This window comes from Acomys russatus, chromosome 23, assembly GCF_903995435.1.
Source record: "Acomys russatus chromosome 23, mAcoRus1.1, whole genome shotgun sequence".
Lineage (NCBI taxonomy): Eukaryota > Metazoa > Chordata > Mammalia > Rodentia > Muridae > Acomys > Acomys russatus.
The window spans coordinates 11,436,369-11,458,331 of NC_067159.1; the positions used below are offsets into that span (position 1 = coordinate 11,436,369).

The window sequence follows — 21,963 nt, forward strand, 5'->3', positions numbered from 1 at the left end:
TCACATTATTTGCCACAGTGGAATACTGAATATATTCCAAGCTGACTTGGGTGGAAAAGAAAACTCCAAACTCCCACATAGAAATATGTTCTGTTTTAATGAATCCAATGAAATGGAGTGCATGTTTTTGAAAGAAATGAACTGTTCCTAATTCATAAACACAAAGCTGAGAGGAGAGCACTGAGGTTTCTCATATTGTCTGCAGCTTATTAAGCTTGTTGCACTTCCCTATGTCCCATCTTGTCCTCAGCCTCAGGAACCTACTTAGTGCTAACGTGAGGAACCAGTACTGAGGTAGTGTTCTTTTGCCCTTGTCTTTTTTTTTTTTTTTTTTTTTAAATAAACCAATGTGTTTACTAGGTTTATTTACAAAAACATGAGGCTACATGCAAGACCATGAGTGATTCATAAGCAACTATAACACTGAAGTACGCATGCTTCATAGGTGATAACTCGTAAGAGCTGCAAACCTACAGCTCTCTACAGGGCCTGCAAACAGCTCCATACATAGGAGAATCTCTCTCCCCTAGCACCTCTTTCTTATATCCATAACCTTGGTGGGGGCGGGGGGGTGTCTTGTGAATCCTTTTAGCTTCAGGAACTTCCTGAGATTTGTGAGTTGTTTATTTCTTGAGTTTGGTGAGCCTCCGACTTCTTTCCTGGAGATAACATTGCAATTAGTCAGATCTTCTGCTTCCCGTGGACAAAGATAGCAGAGACACCAACCATCAGCAGCACCGCGGAGCTGAGGAGCAGAGCTATGAGGACTGGAGCTGAAGATGATGCCTCCAGTTAGATGATTTGTCTCCATTTTCATTGCTAAATCCATGGTTTCTTTCACCATAGAAATCTGGGGAGTGGGGAGCTCCTCTCTATGAACCCTGAAACCAGGATTTGTGCCCTGAAACCTGATGCAAAGCAATCTGGGAAGGTTTCCCTGTTGAACACGTCCCTTCACTGCTTTTTGTGTCTGGTGGCCAAGCTCCTCTGGGCTCCCTCTGGCTGCCCCTTGTTTTCATAGGCCTTCTTAGGGGAGGCTTGCCCTTGTCTTTTTTTTTTTCTTTTCTTTTGCTCCTCTGCCTCCTCTTCTTCCTTCCTGGCCGTCCAGTAACTCACTCTGTAGATGAGGCTGGCCTCAAACTCAGAGATTCACCTGTCTCTGACTTCTGAATTTTGGTATTAAAAACCACTCCAAGCTTGCCTTTGTCTTTTAATTGTTGATACCTCTGGAATTTAGTACTGGCCCTTGAGTTCTCTTCAGGAGCCTGTTGGTGTGTGGTGAGATTTTACTGGTCTGAGGTGAAATGCAAAGAATTATGGAATAGTAATTTTGTTAATCTAATGTATTCATCTTAAAGAGCAAACCTTTGAAATTGTGTCCTTCCTCCATTTTAAAGATTAAAACTTCCCTTTATAAAACTACTATAACATACATTGTGATTGGTTATTATTATTTTTTAAATACAATGTTGGAACTCTTATATAGGTCCCATCTATCCTTTTTATAAATTTACTGTTATTTTAACTCCAAAATCGAGAAATTGTTATTGTAAAAGAATAGTACTAATGTTTGAAGAATCAAAGGTTAATCTCATTGTTTGCTTTTAATGTCTATTTTGTCATCTCTTCTGTCATCTGTTAGTGTGACCTGAATTGATGAACATTCTGGCTTTTCTTTATTTAGGCAGCTAATTCTGGATGGTCAATGGGATGAAGTTCTTCAGTTCATTCAGCCTCTAGAATGTATGGAAAAATTTGACAAGAAAAGGTAACATTTTATTTTAAAGTTTTAGTGTCTTGTCATTGGCAGCAATCTAGCAACAGAACAGAGCAATAAATACATTAAGCCACAGTCTTGCTGTGAAGCAGCATGCAGTGGATCCGGCTGCACTGGAGTGCTTTGTAGGATGAGTTACTCAGTTACAGTTCTTGAAGGCTGCACAGCCACTGTCAGATTTACTCAGCCAGTAGTGTGTGTGCAGAGGCAGACCAGTGCAGAGTCAGAGACCATTCTGCTGACTCTTGGCCTCAGTGCTCAGTGAGCAGCCAGCTGTACTGTGTGTCCTTATTCTCCTAGTGTAACAGTGGCCTTCCCTCCTTCCTTCCTTCCCCTGGCTGCCTCTAAGTTTTATGCTTTATCACTGGCTTTTAGCAGTTTGATTATGATATGCTTAAGTGTTGTTCTTTAATTTGTTTGTTGGTTGGATATTTCCTGCTTAGGATTTTCTGGGGGGGCTATATGTTTATTTTTCCAATTTGAAACATTTTTGGCCATTACTTCTTCAAAAATGTATCTTTCACTTTGCATTTTCCTTCTAGGATATAATATTAAATGGAATTTTGCCCATAGGACTGAGAATTTTGTTTGTTTAGATTTTGTTTGTCGTTCTAGGGACTGAACATAGGGCGTCCTACATATTTAACAAATGTTTTCCAGTAAACTATAGCTGTAGCACACCTCCCCTCCCCATCCCACCCCCTCCTCTCTTTTCTCTTGAGTCAGGGTCTCATTAGTCTCAGATTGGCCTCAAACTCCATACTAGAGCATGAGCTTGAACGTCTGATCCTCCTGCGCCCACCTCTTGGGTACTTGGATTTATATAGGTGTATACCACCAAATTCAGGTCAGGAGGTGATGGGGATTGAACCAGGACTTTGTGCATGGTAGGCAAACATTGCGCCAACCGAGCTACATGCCCAGCCTACTACCTGCAACTTGAAAAACATTTGTTCAGAGACAGTGTCTTGCTCTATTACTCAGAATGGACTGGACTTGTAATCTTTGGTTTCCACATTCCAAATAGTAAGGAATTTCATCTCAGCCTGGGCTATACATAGTATCTATCACATAAGTTTTTTTGTCTTTTATAATATTTCTCTGAGATATTCTTTTGTTGTTGTTTTTTGTTATTTTTTTCTGAGGTTCTGAGAAAGTGTTTCTTTGTGTAGTTATGGACCTCCTGAGTGCTGGAATTAATGGCCTGCACCACCACCACAGGGCCTCTCTGAGATCTTTTTTTTCTTTCTGGTTTTTCAAGACAGGGTTTCTCTGTATAGCGTTGGCTGTCCTGGACTCTTATTTGTAGACCAGGCTGCCCTCGAACTCACAGAAATCTGCCTGCTTCTGCCTCTTGAGTGCTAGGATTAAAGGCGTGCACTACCATGCCTGGCTTTCCTTTTCTTTCTTTTTAAAAATGTTTTATTAATGTACATTTTTGTTGTTGTTTCCCCGCCCCTGCATGTATGTCTGTGTGAATGTCTCATGTTCCCTGGAACTGGAGTTACAGGAAGTTGTGAGCTGCCATGTGGGTGTTGGGAATTGAATCTGGGTCATCTGGAAGAGCTGCCAGTGCTCTTAACTACTGAGCCATCTCTCCAGCCCCTTTGAGGTGTTTTTTGTTTTGTTTTTCGAGACAGGGTTTCTGTGTGTAGCTTTGGGTGTCCTGGACTTGCTTTTGTAGACCAAGCTAGCCTCGACTGCCTCTGCTTCCAGAGTGCTGGGGTTAAAGGCATGGACCACCATGCCTGGACCCTCTAAGATATTCTTACCTGTTCATTTCCTGTGGTATTTTTCTTTAAGCCTTTGAAATTAAATATATATTTGCTAGTGTATTTATTGTTTCTAGTTTGAGCATCTAGTCATACTAGGTTCAGATTGTTTTGTTTTGTTTTGTTTTTTTAAGACAGGGTTTCTCTGTATAAAACCTTGGCTGTCCTAGATTTGCTTTGTAGACCATAATGACCATGAACTCCCAGAGATCCCCCTGCCTCTGCTTCTTTGAGTGGTGGGATTAAAAGTAGTGGCCACCAAGCCTGACTCAGGTTCAAATTTTACTGAATTTCTTTCTAACTTTAAGTCACTTAAAAACAATGTACTCATTTGGGCTGGAGAGATGGCTCAGTTTTTAAGAACATTGTCTGCCCTTCCAAAGGACCCAGGTTCGATTCCTAGCACCCACATGACAGCTCACAACTGTCTGTAACTCCAGTTCCAAGGGATCTGATACCCTCACACCAATGCACATAAAATAAAATTCTAAAAAAGTATACTCATTTTATATAAAGTATTCTTCTGCCCCTGTAGATTTCTCCATCTCCCAAATGCTAGGGACAGAAACCAGTGCTCTGCACATGCTAGGCAAGTGCTGTACAACTGAGCTATATTCCCAGCTTGAGACTATGAATTCTGTGATCATCCTTTGAAAATGTGGACTTGTAAAACATTTTCAATTATTTTATGTATAAGGTGGGTGTATCTGCATGTGGATATGAGCACGTGAGTGCAGGTGCCTAAAGACACCAGGGGTCTGGGGTCTCTTGAGCTGGAGTTACAGGCAGCTGTGAGCTGCTTTCTGTGGGTGCTGGGAACTGAACTTGGGTCTTCTGCTAGAACAGCAAATGTTTGTTCTTAACCATTAACCAACTACCTTTCCTAAAAGTGTTGGTTTTTAATTCAAGCAAGTAGTTAACTTGTTTAGTCTCAAAAAGCACTTTTGTCTCTTTGTGGATTCTAGTGAAATTTCTTCTTGATCCTTTCACTTTTTTTTTTCTGTTGTTTTCCCAGAGTTCCTTGGCTTTTCCTTATTATATTAATCATTTTGGGAATAGCATTAGTTTGAGCACTTGAATTAATACAAGTTGATTTTAGTGCATCTCTTACCCTGCCTCCCTTTTTTTCCTTTTTCTTTTTGTCCCTCTTTTATCTTTATCCTTTTTGTTGTTGTTGTTTTCTTCACTCATTTTCTGTCTGATCTAGCAGTATCAAGCCAGGATGGTGGAAACTTTTTTTCTAAAGATTTATTTTTGCCGGGTTGGTGGTATTTTTGTTTCCAATTATGCTTATGCATATGTACACATGAGACAGAAGACGATGCTGGATCTTCAGGTGTGGCAGTAAGCACTCTTACCTGCAGAGCCATATTCCAGACCAATTTGATCATTTTAAAAACAAGATGGTTGGCGTTGGTGCTCTAGGCAGTTGATAGACTGTGGGCCTGGCATGTGCAGAGTTCTGGATTTGGTCTACAGCCCTGCATGGAACAAACTTGGCCTGTTGTGCCTCAGAGGATCTGGCTTGGCCATCATTCTTTCTCTAACACAGTGTCTTGCCATGTGGCCCAGGTTCCAGCTCATGATCCTCCTTTTCCCACCCCCTGCATCTGGGCTTATAGATGTGTGCTACCATGCCTGGTATTGTACAAATTTCTAATCACTTTAATGTTTCCTCTTTCACAGATTTCGTTATATTATCTTGAAGCAGAAGTTTCTAGAAGCTTTGTGTGTTAACAATGCAATGTCTGCAGAAGATGAGCCCCAGCATGTAAGATTTTTATTCCTGAAGGTTTGCGCCATAGTCTTGTTTTCAGCTATTTTATTCTGTAAACCAGAAGATTATTATCATGGGTTTCCCAAGTTTTCGTGTGCTGTAATGAGGCAAGATCTGTAGTTTTGCAGATGTAGTACTTTTAATCTGTAGTCCTTCAAAATGTGTTCTGTGAGTTGAACCAAGGTGCTGTGTGAGTGCTTTAAGGGTATATATATTCTCCTCCTTGAAGGTGAGTTACACCAAGTCCTCTTCTACTTTTCGTTTTTTGCTCCAGAAAGTTTTACATGACCCTGGACTTATTAGTATGCAAATAAAGCACTTAATGATCAGAAACCATAAGGAATTTTATTTCAAAATGGTATACATATTGGTTTACCATATTATTTATTAAAGATGAAAGCAAATTTTTTTTTGTTTGTTTTTGTTTTTTTGAGACAGGGTTTCTCTGTGTAGCCTTGGCTGTCCTGGTCTCAATTTGTAGACCAGCCTGGCCTCTAACTCAAAGCAATCTGCCTGTCTCTGCCTCCCAAGTGCTGGGATTAAAGGAGTGCGCCACCATGCCTGCCATGAAAGCAAATTTATATGCTAATGAAATATGGATATGCACATTTGTTTAATTCTTTTATATGTGTGTGTATATATGTGAGGTATAATCTGTGTGTGTGTGTGTGTGTGTGTGTGTGTGTGTGTGTGTGTGTGTATATACTTGTGTGTACATGGAAGCCAAAGTGTTCTCTTAGGCTGTCCTCCTCAGTTACTCTCTGCCTTGTTTCTTTGAGGCAAAGACTGGGAAGGACCCAGTGAGGCAGGCAGTCAGTAAACCCCAGTGATACGATACTGTCTCCACCTACTCCGTGTTGGGGTTATAGGCATGTGTGAACCATTCTTGGTTAACTCTGTCCTCTCACAGGCCACACTAGCTGGCCTGTGAGCTCTCTGGGATTGTCCTTTCTGTCTTTCTGTTCCAGCCCTGGCATTAGGTACACGTAGCACACCTGGCTTTAGTGGGTTCTGGGGGTCAGGCACAGTTCATCATCCTACATGGCAAGTGCTTTACCTACTGAGCCATCTCTCCAGTCGCTCTAGTCTTTTATAAAGAAAGGCATTTGAGTTTGGTTCCCAGCATGTATGTGCTGCCTCATGATCATCTGTAACTCAGTTCCAGGAAGTCAACACCATTTTCTGGCCTTCCAGGGCACTGTACACACATATGGTGCACATATATGCATGCAGGCAAAAGACTGATGCACCCAAAAGACAGAAAAAAGGTAGACTCCCATGTAACCCAGGCTGGCTCTGAGCTGGCTTGGAACTGAGGATGACCTTGAACTTCTGTCTGGTTCTCCTGCCTCTGCCTCCTGATTCTTGCTCTTTGTTACACAAAGGGTTAAATTTTGGCTAAATATTTTATATTGCAAGATATAGCAAATTGTTAACCTTTTTAGAGTTGATCCAATTTTAAAACTTTATCATTTATTCATTATTTTATGGGGGTGCATCACCCATATCATGGTGAAGTATGTGGAGGCTGGAGGACAGCGTGCAGGAGTTGGTTCTCTCCTCCCACCATCTGGTCCCAGGGATCAAACTGAGGTCCTCAGACTCTATCTTCTCAGTCACCTTGCCAGCCAGTGGTTAATATTTTGACTTTATAATTGTTAATACTTACAGCAACACTTTGCATAAATACATAGTACAAAATGGCAGAAGTATGTTTAGGATCATTTTAAAAATTGTTGGAAATTTTGTCTTAATTTCACACCAGAAGTAATAAAAAATTTAAAATGAAGCTCAAGCAACTCAAACATAAACTTTAAATGAGTTTTTTGAAGCAGAATTGAAGTTTATTAAGGATATTTTAAAATATATATTTTTTAAAAAAATATTTTATTTAGTTTTTAATCTATGTGCATTGGTGTCAAAGTGTCAGATCTTGGAGTTACAGACAGTTGTGAGCTGCCATGTGGGTCCTGGGAATTGAACCCGGGTCCTTTGGAAGAGCAGGCAGTGCTTTTAACCACTGAGCCATCTCTCCAGCCCCTTTTAAAATATATTTTAATCACCAAGGATTAGGACAGCAGTCCTCAAACTATATATATTTTTGTTGTTGTTCTCTCCCCCCCCCCCCCCTTTCCATTCACAAGGGTGGAGATCAGTTTGAGGTGGTCTTCTTTCACCATGTGGATCCTGGGGATTAGGCTCAGGATTATCAGGCTGGTAGCAAACACTTCACCCGGTGAGCCACTTTCCTGGCTCAGTTCTGGAGACTGGAACTCTTGTCTCTATGCCTGTGCAGCAAATGCTCTTATCTACTGAGCCACACCCACAACAGATGAATTATGGGGCACAGATACTTAGATCATAGCAAAACCCAAAGAATATTACAATGGATTTTTTTTTCCATGATGGAGAAATTTTTGCCAGATACTGATATTCACAAGTAGAAAAAAACACTGGGACGAGTTTTAAAAACTCAACTTGTTATTTTGAGTTTGTCACTAACCAGTTGATTCAATCTGTAAGATAGGCCCAAACAGTTAAATTCTAACATCAAATGTGGCTAACATTTGACACTGGGGCATGATATTGTCATCTACAATGCTTACAGTCAAGAAACACACAATTGAGTTGGAAAAAAAAACAACAACACAATGTTTTAGGTCAGTTTATATTTTTGGGTTGGGCCGTATTCATAGCTAACCTGGGGCACATACTACCCACAGGTTACAGGTTGGACTTGCCGACAGGATGTATTTAGTATCCACATTGTTGTCAATTATCTCAATCTAAGCTTCTTTCTGTTCTGTTTCTTTTGTTTTTGTCCACTATAATTTTGCTTTTTATTTCCATGTGAATTTATTCTAAGACAAGTTGAGACTTTTTGCAATTGGGATAAACCAAATAATCAACTCTTTCAAACAATTGACATTGTCAAAGCTGTGCATGGAGGATCTCAAATGTAATTCCAGTATTCATAAGACTAAGACAGCAGGGGCTTGAGTTCAAGACCAGCATGAACTAGATAGAGACCCCGTATCTAACCACACTAACAAAATGAAATTAAAGTACAAATATTTGCAAAGAATTTTAAGTCTGAAGTGAATTAGAATGCTATTTTTGTGTTTGTGTGTGTGGTTTTTTTGTTTTTGTTTTTTGGGACAGAGTTTCTCTATGTAGCCTTGGCTGTCCTGGAACTCACTGTAGACCATGCCAGCCTCTGCCTCTCTGAGTGCTGGGATTAAGGCGTGTGCCACCACGCCCAGCTAGAATGCTATTTTTGTAAGTAGAATTTTAATTTGTAATTAACCAAAGTCTTCATTTGTAAGTTGTAAAAAATCATCAGTTAAAAATTATTACACATTCTACAAATGATATGTGTGCTTTCTGGTGCCAAAATGTATCTTATACTCTCAGCTTTCATTTCTTATTTTAAGGTGATCACTTGCCTTTCACCTCTTTATAGTCACCCTTTGTATTTTTAGCTGGAATTCACCATGCAAGAAGCTGTGCAGTGTCTGCACGCTCTAGAGGAGTACTGCCCCTCTAAGGATGATTACAGCAAGCTCTGTCTGCTGCTCACCCTGCCTCGTCTGACCAATCATGCTGAATTTAAAGACTGGAATCCCAGCACTGCACGAGTTCACTGCTTTGAAGAGGTCTGTGTCATGGTTGCAGAGTTCATCCCTGCTGACCGGAAGCTCAGTGAGGCTGGTTTTAAAGCAAGTAACAATCGCTTATTCCAGCTCGTAATGAAGGGCCTACTGTATGAATGCTGCGTAGAATTTTGTCAGAGTAAAGCAACCGGCGAAGAAATTACAGAAAGTGAAGTACTTCTTGGCATTGACCTCTTATGTGGCAACGGGTGTGATGATTTAGATCTCAGTTTATTGTCTTGGCTTCAGAATCTCCCTTCCTCAGTCTTTTCTTGTGCGTTTGAACAGAAAATGCTTAATATTCATGTTGACAAACTTCTGAAGCCTACAAAAGCTGCATATGCTGATCTCTTGACTCCTCTTATAAGCAAACTTTCTCCCTACCCATCATCTCCAATGAGAAGACCTCAGTCAGCTGATGCCTATATGACTCGCTCTCTCAATCCTGCTTTGGATGGCCTCACCTGTGGACTAACCAGTCATGATAAGAGGATCGCAGACCTTGGGAACAAAACTTCCCCAATGTCACACTCCTTTGCTAACTTTCACTACCCAGGGGTACAGAACCTCAGCAGAAGCCTCATGCTTGAGAACACAGAATGCCATAGCATCTATGAAGAATCTCCTGAGCGGTAAGCATTTGCTCATAAAAATAAGGATGTTGTCAGTTCCGAGTAGCCTATAGTGTGCATGCAAATGCTCTTAGTGTTCATTACTTTGTAGTTTTAAGAATTTAAGTTTATTTTTAAAGTTAGCTTACAAAGTAAAGGGTTTCATAGTGCCATGCATTTTATACATGTGTCATTATTACTTTGTTCTAACTTGTCTCCTTCTTCACTGTCTCCCCCGTGCTCTTGCCCACTTCTGACTGGTTCCCCCTTTATGTTTTCATACACATCTGTTCCTTTTTCCTTTTTCTCCCCTTCCTTAAGACACCTTCCTCCCCTGTCATGATCCCCCTTCTAGTTTGATGACTGTACATACACTATATACATAAATATAATTCTAAATAGGTCCTCCATAGAGAAAATGTGGTATATGTCTTTCTGAGTCTGGCTTATTTTGTTTTGTTTTGTTTTGTTTTTGAGACAGGGTTCCTCTTTGTAGCTATGGATGTTCTAGAACTTGCTCTGTACACCAAGCTGGCCTCAAATTCACAGAGATCCACCTGCTTCTGCCTCCCAAGTGCTGGTATTAAAGGCATGTACCACCACTGCCCAGCGAGTCTGGCTTACTTCATTTAATACAATCAGTTTTAGGTGTATCCATTTTCCTGTGGATGTCATGATTTCATTTTTCCTTATGGCTGGCTAAAATCCCATTGTGGCAGGTGTGGTAGTTACACACCTTTAATCCCAGCACTTGGGAGGCAGAGGCAGGTGCATCTCTGAGATTAAGGCCAGCCTGGTTTATAAAGCAAGTCCCAGGATAGCCAGTGGTACACACAGAGAAACTTGTCTCGAAAAACCAGTAAACAAACAATCAAATAAAACCTCATTATGTACTGTGACCTGCTAGCAAGATGTGCCCACTGGTGCACTAATGGCAAGTTTTCTGACTGGATTATAAACCTCTCTCCATTGGAGGGAATACATGCCTGGTACTAAGCCAATGGCTGGGGAGGTTATAGGACCTACAGGAAGTATATTTCAGGTCTTTTGTTAAATGAACATCTAGCTAAAATGCCTTCTAAATATTTATATTCAAACTCACAGAACAGTACTGCTCTTAGCCTGGGTTGGGAAAGTTCCTTTTAGCAGAGGTTAACAGTTAATGTCACAAATGGTCAAAGTACTGAGAACAACTGTTTGTTGAGTGCTTAGTTCTTTTGGGGGGGGCGGTGCTGGGGTTGGTTTTTTGAGACGGGGTTTTTCTGTGTAGCCTTGGCTGTCCTGGACTCACTTTGTAGACCAGACTTGCCTCGAACTCACAGAGATGCACCTGCCTCTGCCTCCCGAGTGCTGAGATTAAAGACGTGCGCCACCACACCCAGCTGAGTGCCTAGTTCAAAATGGAACGTCTATACCCTCTTCAAGACCCAGGAAACATCATCAAAGGTGGTTTTGGCGTGAACTGTTAAGTGCCTGAAGATGGAGAGGAGTGCCTTGAAACATTGTTTTCTGGAAGTGGCATGGCTGTCCCAATCACCAGCTCATAGTAGTTGAGGCTACCAGCTCAAAAAGGAAAAAAAATAGATGTGCAACTAGGAGAGGGAACCAGTTGAGGACAGCAAGCCATCAAAAGATCAAAGGGATAAGAGAGGTAATTGGAGGGTGAAAATGGTCACAAACATTTTACATGCATAACATCAGAAATCAAATACACATTATCAAAGGCATAGTGTGTAATGTACAGGAAGAAACAAAATGGCCGTAAAGCGTTCCACTGTGTATGCCCTACATTTTCTTTATCCATTTGTTGGTAGTCATCTAGGTTGTTCCATTTTCTCACTGTTGTGAATTGTGCAGCCATTTAGAAACACGGTGTACAGGTATCTCCACACAGATGTGTTGACTTGCAGCTTTTGAGTACACACTCCTGTGAGTACTGTGGCTGGGTTACATGGTAGTTCTATTTTTAGATTTTTGAGAAACCTCCATCTTGATTTCCATAGTGGTTGCACAAGTTTAAATTCTCACCAGCAATGGTTATGAGTTCTTCTTAGTCCACACCCATGCCAGCTTTCATCATCATTTGTCTTCTTGACGATAACCATTCTAACTGGAGGTTAGGTGGGATTTTAAAGCAGTTTTAATTTGTATTTGTCTGGTGACTAAGGACATTGAACACTGTGTAGTATTTATTGGCTATTTGTATTTCTTGTTTTGAATATTATCTGTTGAATCATTAGCTCTTTTTTTTTTTTTTGATTTGGTGAGTTTTTATCTTCGGTGTTTAATTTTTGTAACTCCTCCTATAGTCTAGGAATCATTCCCTTGTTTGATTTATAGTTGGTAGTCTTTATGCTCTGCAGAAGCATTTTAGTTTCATGTAATCTCACTTTTCCAGTTCTTGGGATTATTTTCTGTACTATTGGAGTCTTTTCAGAAAGTCCTAGCTTCTATCTATGGTTCTCTGTGTGTGCAAGGCTGTCATAGTTGTTGTAACTCATAGCAGCCTGGTGATGAGCGTTCTGCCACATGCACACATTCTTAGGAAATCAGAAGGACAAGCTCCTAAGTAAAGGGTGCCTTTGTGACAGTGGCTAACTGCCTTCCTAATCATTACAGCTGGGTTTTTATATATCCTTATATATTCTGCTAAAAGAGTCAGTACTTTAAATTAAATTCTTTAAAGTGAAAAATCATTTAGTTTCTGTAGTTGATTTCATGGTGTTCTGTATCCATAGGTAAGATGACATTTTTCTTTTTTTCTGATGTTTTGAGACAAGGTATGTATCCGTGGCTGGCCTGGAACGCACAGTGTAGAGCAGGCTGGCCTCATACTCATAGAGACCAACGTGCCTCTGCCTCCTAAGTGCTAGGATTAAGGGTATCCATCACCACACCTGGGTCTTTACTAACATTTTTGAGATTTATGTAAAGCAGAAATTGTTGATATTTTTAAAGAACATTAGGAATAACCTGACATAAAATACCCAAATTATGCCATTAAAAAGATCATTTTATTAAAAATGTGGAAAGATAGTACACTTGGAGGCAGAGGCAGGCAGATCTCTGAGTTCAAAGCCAGCCTGATCTACATATTGAGTTACAGGACAGCCAGGGCTATAAAGAAACACTGTTATAAAAGAAACTTTTATTCGGGCTGGAGAGATGACTCAGAGGTTCAGAGCACTGCCTGCTCATCCCAAGGTCCTGAGTTCAATTCCTAGCAACCACATGGTGGCTCACAACCATCTATAATGAGATCTGGTGCCCTCTTCTGGCCTGCACGCACACATGCAGGCAGAATACTGTATACATAATAATAAACAAATAAATCTAAAAAGAAAGAAACTTTTATTCACCTGTTTCAGTTGTTATCTTGGAGGCTTCCTCCCTCTGTCTGCCAACCTAGGCCTAGTCCTGGAAGCTGCTAGCCTCTGTACAATCTAACCTAGGCCTAGAATATTTTCAGCCTCTGAGACTTACTGCTTATACTTAATAAGCTCACTCTTTCTTGTTCTTACTGAGCTCTGGGCTGGCTGGTTCAACTCGGCTGTTCTGGCTCAAACTCCTCTCCCAGCTGACTTATTCTCTGCCTGGCCTCAGACTAACTCCAGCAATCTGCTCTAATGTTCTGGCTCTTTCTCATTGTCAGGCTCATTCAGTCTTCCCCTGAGTTCTCGCTCTCTGCAACCTGCTCTCTTACTGTCCTGGTAAAAGTGCCTCCTCTATCCTCCTTCTCTGTGCTGCTCCCTTAGGTAGCTTCCCTTTCCTCTGTGTTCTCCTGACAGTTGGGCGTATCGTATTCTGCCAAATCTTTCTCTGAGTTGTCATTTTTTCTACCATTCAATTATATATTACTTTCAAGCATGGGTGCTTCCTTCTACAAACTAACTTTACCTTCATAGTTTGGGATTAAAGGTGTGTACTACCATGCCTGGACCCAGGCTTTTCTTTATCTGAAAGTTGCTCTATACCAGGCTGGTCTTGAACTCAGATCTGTTTGCCTCTGACTCCTGGATTAAAGGCATGTCTTTGCAGGGTGGGAATGGGGGTTGGCCAGGAGGATCTGTGAGTTCAAGGCCCTCCTAATTTACAAAGTGAGTCCAGGACAGCCAAGGCTACACAGTGAAATCCTGTCTCAAAAAGCCAAAACAAGCAAAGAAACACAACAACAAAAGAAAACAAACAAAGATGTGTTTGTATTTCTGCTGGATCACATAGACCTAGAAGGTCTCTGGATGTGATCTCTTGCCAGAACATCCGCATTGTCTCAAAATTAAAAATAAATAAATAAAAGAATCTTGAGCAATCGTAAAAAAGTAAACAGATCTGGCCGGGCAGTGGTGGTGCATGCCTTTAATCCCAACACTTGGGAGGCGGAGGCAGGCGGTCTACAGAGCTCCAGACAGCCAAGGCTACACAGAGAAATCCTGTCCCGAAAAACCAAAAAGAAAAAGAAAAAGAAAGAAAGAAAAAAAATTAGAAAGATCTGTTTTGTTTTTATGTTCAGTGAAAATAAGCCAGAGAATCTCTCTTAATAAACATTAAAAAGTCTTAAAACTCTATAGAAACTTATGAGAAGGAATGAATAACAAAATCACAACTCATATTTCATAAAGATAATATAAGTATTAAATCATCCAGCCTATCTAGTTTGTTGCTGAATCTGAGTGACAAAGAATGAAAATGAATTTTCTGAAAACACATACTACTAACGTTAAGTTGGAGACCCTGCTTCCCCAGTAAACATGTGTCCTACCTTGGCATTGCAGTGACACCTCAGCTGCATCGTGTGGGGAGCTGAGTATCTCTTGAATACAGGAGTTTGAGAGCACAGAGCAAGAACCCTGTCTCAAAAAAAAAAAAATGTCTAAACATGCTCTATATTTTGAAAGCATTTTCTTTATTTAAGAAAAGAATACTTGGGAGGCAGAGGCAGGCGGATCCCTGTGAGATCGAGGCCAGCCTGGTCTACAAAGTGAGTCCAGGACAGCCAAGGCTACACAGAGAAACCTTGTCTCGAAAAACAAACAAAAAAACAAAAGAAAAGAATAACGACATCTATTTTTTAAAAATAATTGATAAACACTGAATCTTTAATAGTCTTTTTTAATGCGAGTAAAGTTCCTCTTATCTCTGTTTTTCTACTTTTTCGGAAGAAGTGACACACCTGTTGAGGCCCAGCAGCCTGTGAGCGGTGAGCCCATGTGCCAGGGCTCAGGGTTAGAAAAAGAACCTGCAAGTGGAGCGCAGAATCCAGTGCCAGCTAAACAAGAAAAAAATGAGGTAATATTTACCGACTATAATGTGCTTCAGATTTCTTCTCTATGTAAAAATCAATAGTATTTCTTGTATAAAATTTAAGAGACTTTTAATATTTTGAAATAGTACAATGATTTTATATATTCTTTTTCTTTAAATGTATTTATTTTTATTTTATGTGCATTGCATGTCTGTGGGTGTTAGATTTTGGAGTTACAGACTGTTGTGAGCTGCCATGTGGGTGCTGGGAATTGAACCTGGTCTTCCAGAAGAACAGTCAGTGCTCCTAACCACTGAGCCATCTCTCCAGCCCCAATTTTATATAGTCTTATTATTGGCTCATTTTCTGACTTCTCTCCAAAGAATTTATAATATGTTTAATTGTCATATATTTTATACTTTTAAGTAGAAGAATTTATAAAAAATCTAAAATGGCTCTCTCTCTCTCTCTTCCCCTTTACTCTCTGTCTACTCTTCCTCTCTCTCTTCTTCTTACTCTTTCTGTCTCTCTTTCTCTGGGGTACCCCTCCCCCCTTTCCTTCTCTCCCCATGCTCATGTAATAAACTCCTTTACAACATTAAAAAAAAATCTAAAATGCCACATATTGGCATTTCATGACTCCAATAATCGAATTTATATTAAATGTGCCTACTTTTGATTTTAAAGGCATACTCTAATTTTACTTATTATATTTAATAAACAAGAAATTGGAAATATATACTGGAGAACAATAACTTTTTTTCTAAATCTAAGGTTCTATTTTTATGTGTTTCTCACAGGAAATTGTATTATGACATACATAGAATATAATGTGCTATTCCAAGTGTTAAATGTGATGTTTCCTTTAAAAAATAATTATTGGTGTATGTGTGTTTGTGTATGTGCATGCACATGCATGATATACATGAGCACTGACATGCTATGGTGCATGTGTGTAGGTCAGAAGAGAATTTGTGGTAGTTAGTTCTCTCCAGACTCAAACTCAGGTTGTTGGCTTGTCTGGTAGGCACCTTTACCCACTGGCCCATCTTTCCAGCCTTAAATAATTGGTTAGGAAGATGAATGGGAAATATTGAGACTGCTGAATTTAAAACCAGCTCTTACTCATGAAACCCAGTTTTTAGGCAAATACAATGTTTCTATCTATAGAAAAATATTACATGTTTAGTATTAAATATGTTTGATAAGGTTAATATTTTTCTAACTAGTAATACAGTCTTTCAAAATGTATGTAATTTAATTAATGCCAGGTTTATCATCATCTGCATGTGTACTCCTGGACTGTGTGCCTGTTTAACTGTTTGCATGTTTACTTCAGTCAGGAGTGCACAGTAGCCTGTCATTTCAGTCAGCTGGTACAGAGTAAAGCAAAGGAGCTGTCAGTTTGTGACCATTAACATGTGGATGCTATGTTATTTTTTCAAAGAGCAATGTAATTTTTAAATTGTCCTAGTTGTAATTTTATAGATGAAATTGAAAAAACATAATTCAGTAATGGTCTGTTGACATGTATTGTTTTTCTAATATTTTTAAGCTTCGAGATTCCACCGAACAGTTTCAGGAATATTATAGGCAAAGACTCCGCTACCAGCAGCACTTAGAACAGAAGGAGCAGCAGCGGCAGATATACCAGCAGATGCTACTTGAAGGAGGCGTGAACCAAGAGGACGGTCCTGATCAGCAGCAGAACCTCACCGAACAGTTCCTTAATAGGTCTGTTGCCTGTCACTGTGAATAGGAGATTCACTTAAAGCCATTCAGAGTGCTCGGTGAAGGCTGGGTCTGGCGAGGTGGCTCACAGTTAAGGTCACGTGCTGCTTCTTTCAGGAGACCCAGGGTTGGTTCCCAGCATCTGCATGGTGGCTCAATAGGCTCCGAGCCTCCTACAACTCCTCTTCTGGCCTCTGTGGGCACCAGGTACACACATGGTGCCCATATGTACCTGCAGACACATTCATACACATGAGATCTGTAAGAAACATACAGTAACTGCTACTTTTCAGGGTTTTAGAATGTTTTATGTAATGCAGACTTACATAATGTTTTTCAGTTACAAAATCTAGTTTTCTCTTTGTTCCCCAAGTAAATGTAGCTACACTGTGGTGACCAGCCATGGGCTGGAAGCTGGTGGGCTAGGTGGATCCCAAGGTAAAATAAGAGTACAGGAGACATTACTTTGTTTCTTTTCCTTTTAAATGCTAACATTTTACTGTACTAGTGTTTTGTCTCTGTGCACCATGTGCATTCCTGGTGCTCACAGAGGCCGGAAGAAGTCATTGGATCCCTGCTGCCTGGCTAATCTGTAGATTCTTTTGGATTCAGTTTATTAAAATGATTCTTTCTTAAAATTTCTTCTTGAACTATTAACTATACTTTTTAATGATTGAAAATTTATTTGTATATATGTAATGTATTTAAAAATTAAGAGGCGGTGTGGTGGTGCACGCCTTTAATCCCAGCACTCAGGAGGCAGAGGCAGGTGGATTTCCGTGAGTTCAAGGCCAGCCCGGTCTACAAGGCTACACAGAGAAACTCTGTCTTTAAAAACCAAGAAACCAAAAAAAACCAGAAGCCAAAATACATGTATTTAAATGAGCAGAGGTGGTTGGAAGATTGCATGTCTATATCTAATACATATGAATATGTACCTAGACCAGTTTTGGCATGTAGGAAAAGTGCGTTAGCTGTTGGCTATCATAATTATGACTAGGCAGTTACAATGATGACTTCAGTCTGTCATGTTCATCAGTGTTAGGAGTAATGTGCTTGACTCTCTCAGTCTTGTATACATCATTTGAGCCTGAGATCGACCCTATCATCAAATCTCCACACAGGGAGTGACTGTGTTGATGATCTCACAATCTAAGTAGGCCTCAGCATTCACTTTGGGGAGTGTTTTCTTTCTTTTTAAAATTATTTCTATTATTATTTATGTATTTTATACATTTATTTTATTTTATGTGAATGAGTGTTTTGCCACATGCATGTGTTTGTATATGTACCACCTGCATGTCTGGTAGGTATTCAAGCAGGTCAGAAGAGGGCATAGGATTCCTCAGAGCTGGAGCTAGAGAGTTGGGAGCTACCATGTGGGTGCTGGGAACTGAACCTGGGTCCTCCGGAAGAACAGCAGTGCTCTTAACTGCTGAGTCATCTCTCCATCCCTGGGGAGTGTTTTCTTCCCATCTTGGATCAAGCTACTGCCTGTCAAAATGATCCTAATCCAAAGAATTGCCACTTGTTGGTTTAGAGTATCTTCTTCATGCCCACAAAATCCATAGTTGCTATATGACTTTCCAAAGAAGACAGCTCACAGTGAATTCAAGGATAAAGTACCAAAAGGCTCTGATCGTCAGTGGTGATTAAGATGTGCTCCCGTAGAAATAGACCGTCCAGGAGAGTTCATTCTTTAACACAATCAGAAATAGAAATAAAGTAAGTTAGTTTCAGTCTGGAGCATATTTATTGTTTTGTTGTTAGTGTTTTTGCTTTTTGTGGTTTATTCTTTTTTTTAACCCAAGGTTTTATTTATTTATTTTTTTGTATATGAATGCTCCATCTGTTTTGTTCTTTTGAGAGAGGATCTGGCTTCTAACCCTGGCTGGCCTAGAACTTGCTATGAGGACCGCCCTAGCATTAAATTCACAGCAATCTGTCTGTTTCTTGCCTTCCAACTGCTAGAATCATAGGCTTGAGCCACCAGGTCTAGCTAGAGTTTATTTGTTGTTAAACAGTCGTTTTCAATTTTATTGGTAATTAGAGAGTAAAAGTAAAGACAGTCTATGCTATAGATAGGCTACTGAACCAATGAGATGGCCCCTGCTGCCACTCCTGATGACCTCACTTCAGTCCCTATGACCCACATGGCAGAAAGAGAGAAACCACTCCTGCAAGTTGTCTTCTGGCCTTTACAAGTATGCTAAGGCTCATGTATTCCCCCACCCCGCATTAATTGATTTAAGTAATTAATCTTTTTTGAGACAGTGTTTTTCTGTCTAGTCCTGGCTGTCTTGGAGCTCACTCTGTAGACCAGACTGACCTTGGACTCACAGAGATGCGCCTTCCTCTGCATCCCAAGTGCTGGGATTAAAAGCATGCACCATCATCACCCAGCATGATTGATTAATATTTAAGCCCATAAGATAGTCATGTCTATAACTGTGCATGAGTTTCCTGTGTGCACATAACTTCTACATCAATTTTTTGTCATCTTAATAGTGCTGCATCAAAATTTTATACTTCTGACTGTTTGATCAGCATTGTAATTGCCATCACTGATTTGGCACTTATTATAGGCATATTCTATCCTGCCTTCATCCTGCTCTACTTTAACACTGGGCTATAAATTGAAACCCTGACTCAAAAAGGAAGAAAGAGAGAAACCCCCAAATGACAATCAGACTGATCTGAGCATTTTGAAGTCTCTTTACACTTAATGTCCAAATTTACTTAGGTGGGTTTTTGGGGGGGGGGTGGCCAGGGAGCATATCACAGGATTAATGGTTTATAAAAACATAATTGGGAAATTCTAATTAAATTTGTACCTAATAAGTATTTAATAAACATTGAATTTTTCCTGATTCTTGTTATATTTTTGTTTTTTTAGTTGATGATGTCTCTCTGTAATTCAGGATAGCCTCAGCCATGCTTGCCTTTTGTAAAAGACTTCAAAAACCAAACATACACACAGCGGTCAGTAAAGGGAAAGGAGAAAGCACAAAGAACCACCATGCTTCAATAACCACACCTCTTGTGTTAGTCTTCTCTCACATTGACTCTTGCCTGAAGGGGTGATCCTGGGTCATCCCTAGACCTAAGCATTTTTTGAGGGTCTCACTATGTAGGCCTTAGCATCCCTGCTGATGGGATTACAGATGTATGCCATTAAGGCAGCCTAGATCTGAGGGAGCCTGGTACTTTCCTCTGCGTGCTTTGCATAAGCCTGAGCCCCCCAGAAGGAGTCAGGCTACGCAGATGAGAGATTATTAGAGAGAGAATTAGTGTGGTCGAATTGTTTAGTACCCATTTTATCTCTCTAGTGCCCCATCAGAGTCTGGCAAATGATAGTTAAAGGATGAGTGAATAAATGCAGATCTGAACAACAGGCTACTCTTATCATCCACGTTATAGTCAACAGGACATTACTGCAGATAGAGATAAATGAAATGAAAATAACTTATTTTATTAGAAGAAAATTTGGTACCTTGATAGTATTATTGATAATATTTTGAAATTAAGTTTTTTTTTTTTTTTTGAGGTGGGGGTTTCTCTATGTAGCTCTGTAGACCAGGCTGGCCTCAAATTCAGAGATCTGGGATTAAAGGGATGTATCACTACTACCTGACAGCTTTTTTTTTTTTTTTAATTTACTTTAATTTTATGTACATTGGTGTTTTGAGTACATGTATGTCTATGTGAGGGTATTGGATCCTCTGGAACTACAGAGGAGCTACAGACAGTTGTAATCTGCCATGTGGGTGCTGGGAATTGAACCTAGGTTCCATGGAAAAGCATTCAATGCTCTTAACTGCTGAGCCATCCCTCCAGACCAGCTGCTTTTTTTTTTTTTTTTTTTAAATCCAAAACATCACATATACTAAGCAATGTGTTTTACTTCTGAGCCTGTCTTCTTTACAGTGTGGTGCTGTGGGGAAAATTGGATTATCTTTTTTAGTATCTTGGTTATGTCTTACGTTGATGATGACCATTTTCAAAATATAATTTCCCCTAGATTACATATGTGCATGTGTTTGATTTGTCAAGCTTTTGGCTTTAGATGTGTTAAGAATGTTTCAAAGTACATTAAAAAAACAAACAAACTACCTATGTTGTTTACTTTTTTAGGTCTATTCAAAAGCTTGGTGAATTAAATGTTGGAATGGATAGTCTTGGTAATGAGGTGCCAGTGCTCAACCAACAGTGCACTGGGAGCAAAAACAATGGATCAAATAGTTCTGTGACTAGCTTTAGTACGCCACCCCAAGATTCCAGTCAGAGGCTAATACACGATACTTCAAATATTCACACAAGCACTCCTCGTAATCCTGGATCAACAAATCACATCCCTTTTCTTGAAGAATCACCCTGTGGAAGCCAGAAGTAAGTGCTTGACTATAAAACTTGAAATGCTAACTACTTGCTGTAATGATAGGAACATAAACTTGAACTTGTCTTTGGAGCCTTACAGAGAGTTGAGGGTTTCTCCCAATCTCTCTCTGACCTGCCTTCACTTGTCTCTCTTAATCTCTTTATAGTCTTCTTTGCTGTCTGTTTTCCTTATTGGTAAGACCCAGAACCAAGACAGTTTTTTTATTTTATTTTATTTTAAACCATCTTATTGAGAGAGTCTTTAGTTTGAGGCTTTATCTTGATTTTTACCTCCTTTACCTTTGACATTTTCTTTCTTTCTTTCTTTCCTTCTTTCTTTCTTTCTTTTTTGTTCTTTTCGAGACAGGGTTTCTCTGTTCTCAGTTGTAGACCATGCTGGCCTTGATCTGCCTGACTTTGACTTCCTGAGTGCTGGGATTACAGGCGTGTGCCACCTCATCCAGCTACACCTCTGACATTTTCAACAGATAATTTCACAGACTTTTTTTTTTTAGTGAACAAGAGTGTGTTTTTACAACATGTTAGAGTAATTATAGAAAGACAGTTTTGGCAACTATGAAAAAATTGTAGCAGCTAAACATTTGCATATTTATGTTTTCACTACTTAGAACATTTTTGTCTTTGTTTCACTAGTAAACAGGGTTGGTTTGTGCATTGAGAATAGTCAAGCGGCATTTTCTTGCATTACCATAAAACACTTCTTGGGTGTGGTTAATTTAGAAGTGTGTAACTTCCTTTTGACACTTGGGTACTTATAGGAATTAGCCTTGTAATTAATGTCATATTCTACTTTTGTAACTGAGATACTGGATCCCAGGCTGTTACACAAGTGTCCATGAGTAAAGACAGGAACTAAATCTTTTTTTTATTTAAAATTTTTATTTATTTTATGTATATGAGTGCCCTGTCTTCATGCACACGAGAAGCGGGAATCAGCACACTGTAGATGGTTATGAGGCACCATGTGGTGCCTACTCTGGAAGAGCAGTCACTGCTCTTAAC

At 39.8% G+C, this 21,963-nt stretch overlaps 1 protein-coding gene across 1 annotated transcript in view; it reads left to right on the forward strand.

The window, feature by feature from the left end:
- Positions 1 to 21,963, forward strand: part of Wdr47 (WD repeat domain 47) — a 62,562-nt gene that overhangs the window by 19,639 nt on the left and 20,960 nt on the right. Inside the window, exons 3-8 of the mRNA XM_051165666.1 lie at positions 1,685 to 1,768; positions 5,236 to 5,320; positions 8,809 to 9,611; positions 14,750 to 14,876; positions 16,388 to 16,566; positions 20,698 to 20,952. Of these exons, the coding sequence (XP_051021623.1) occupies positions 1,685 to 1,768; positions 5,236 to 5,320; positions 8,809 to 9,611; positions 14,750 to 14,876; positions 16,388 to 16,566; positions 20,698 to 20,952 (1,533 nt within the window). The remainder of the gene's footprint in view (positions 1 to 1,684; positions 1,769 to 5,235; positions 5,321 to 8,808; positions 9,612 to 14,749; positions 14,877 to 16,387; positions 16,567 to 20,697; positions 20,953 to 21,963) is intronic.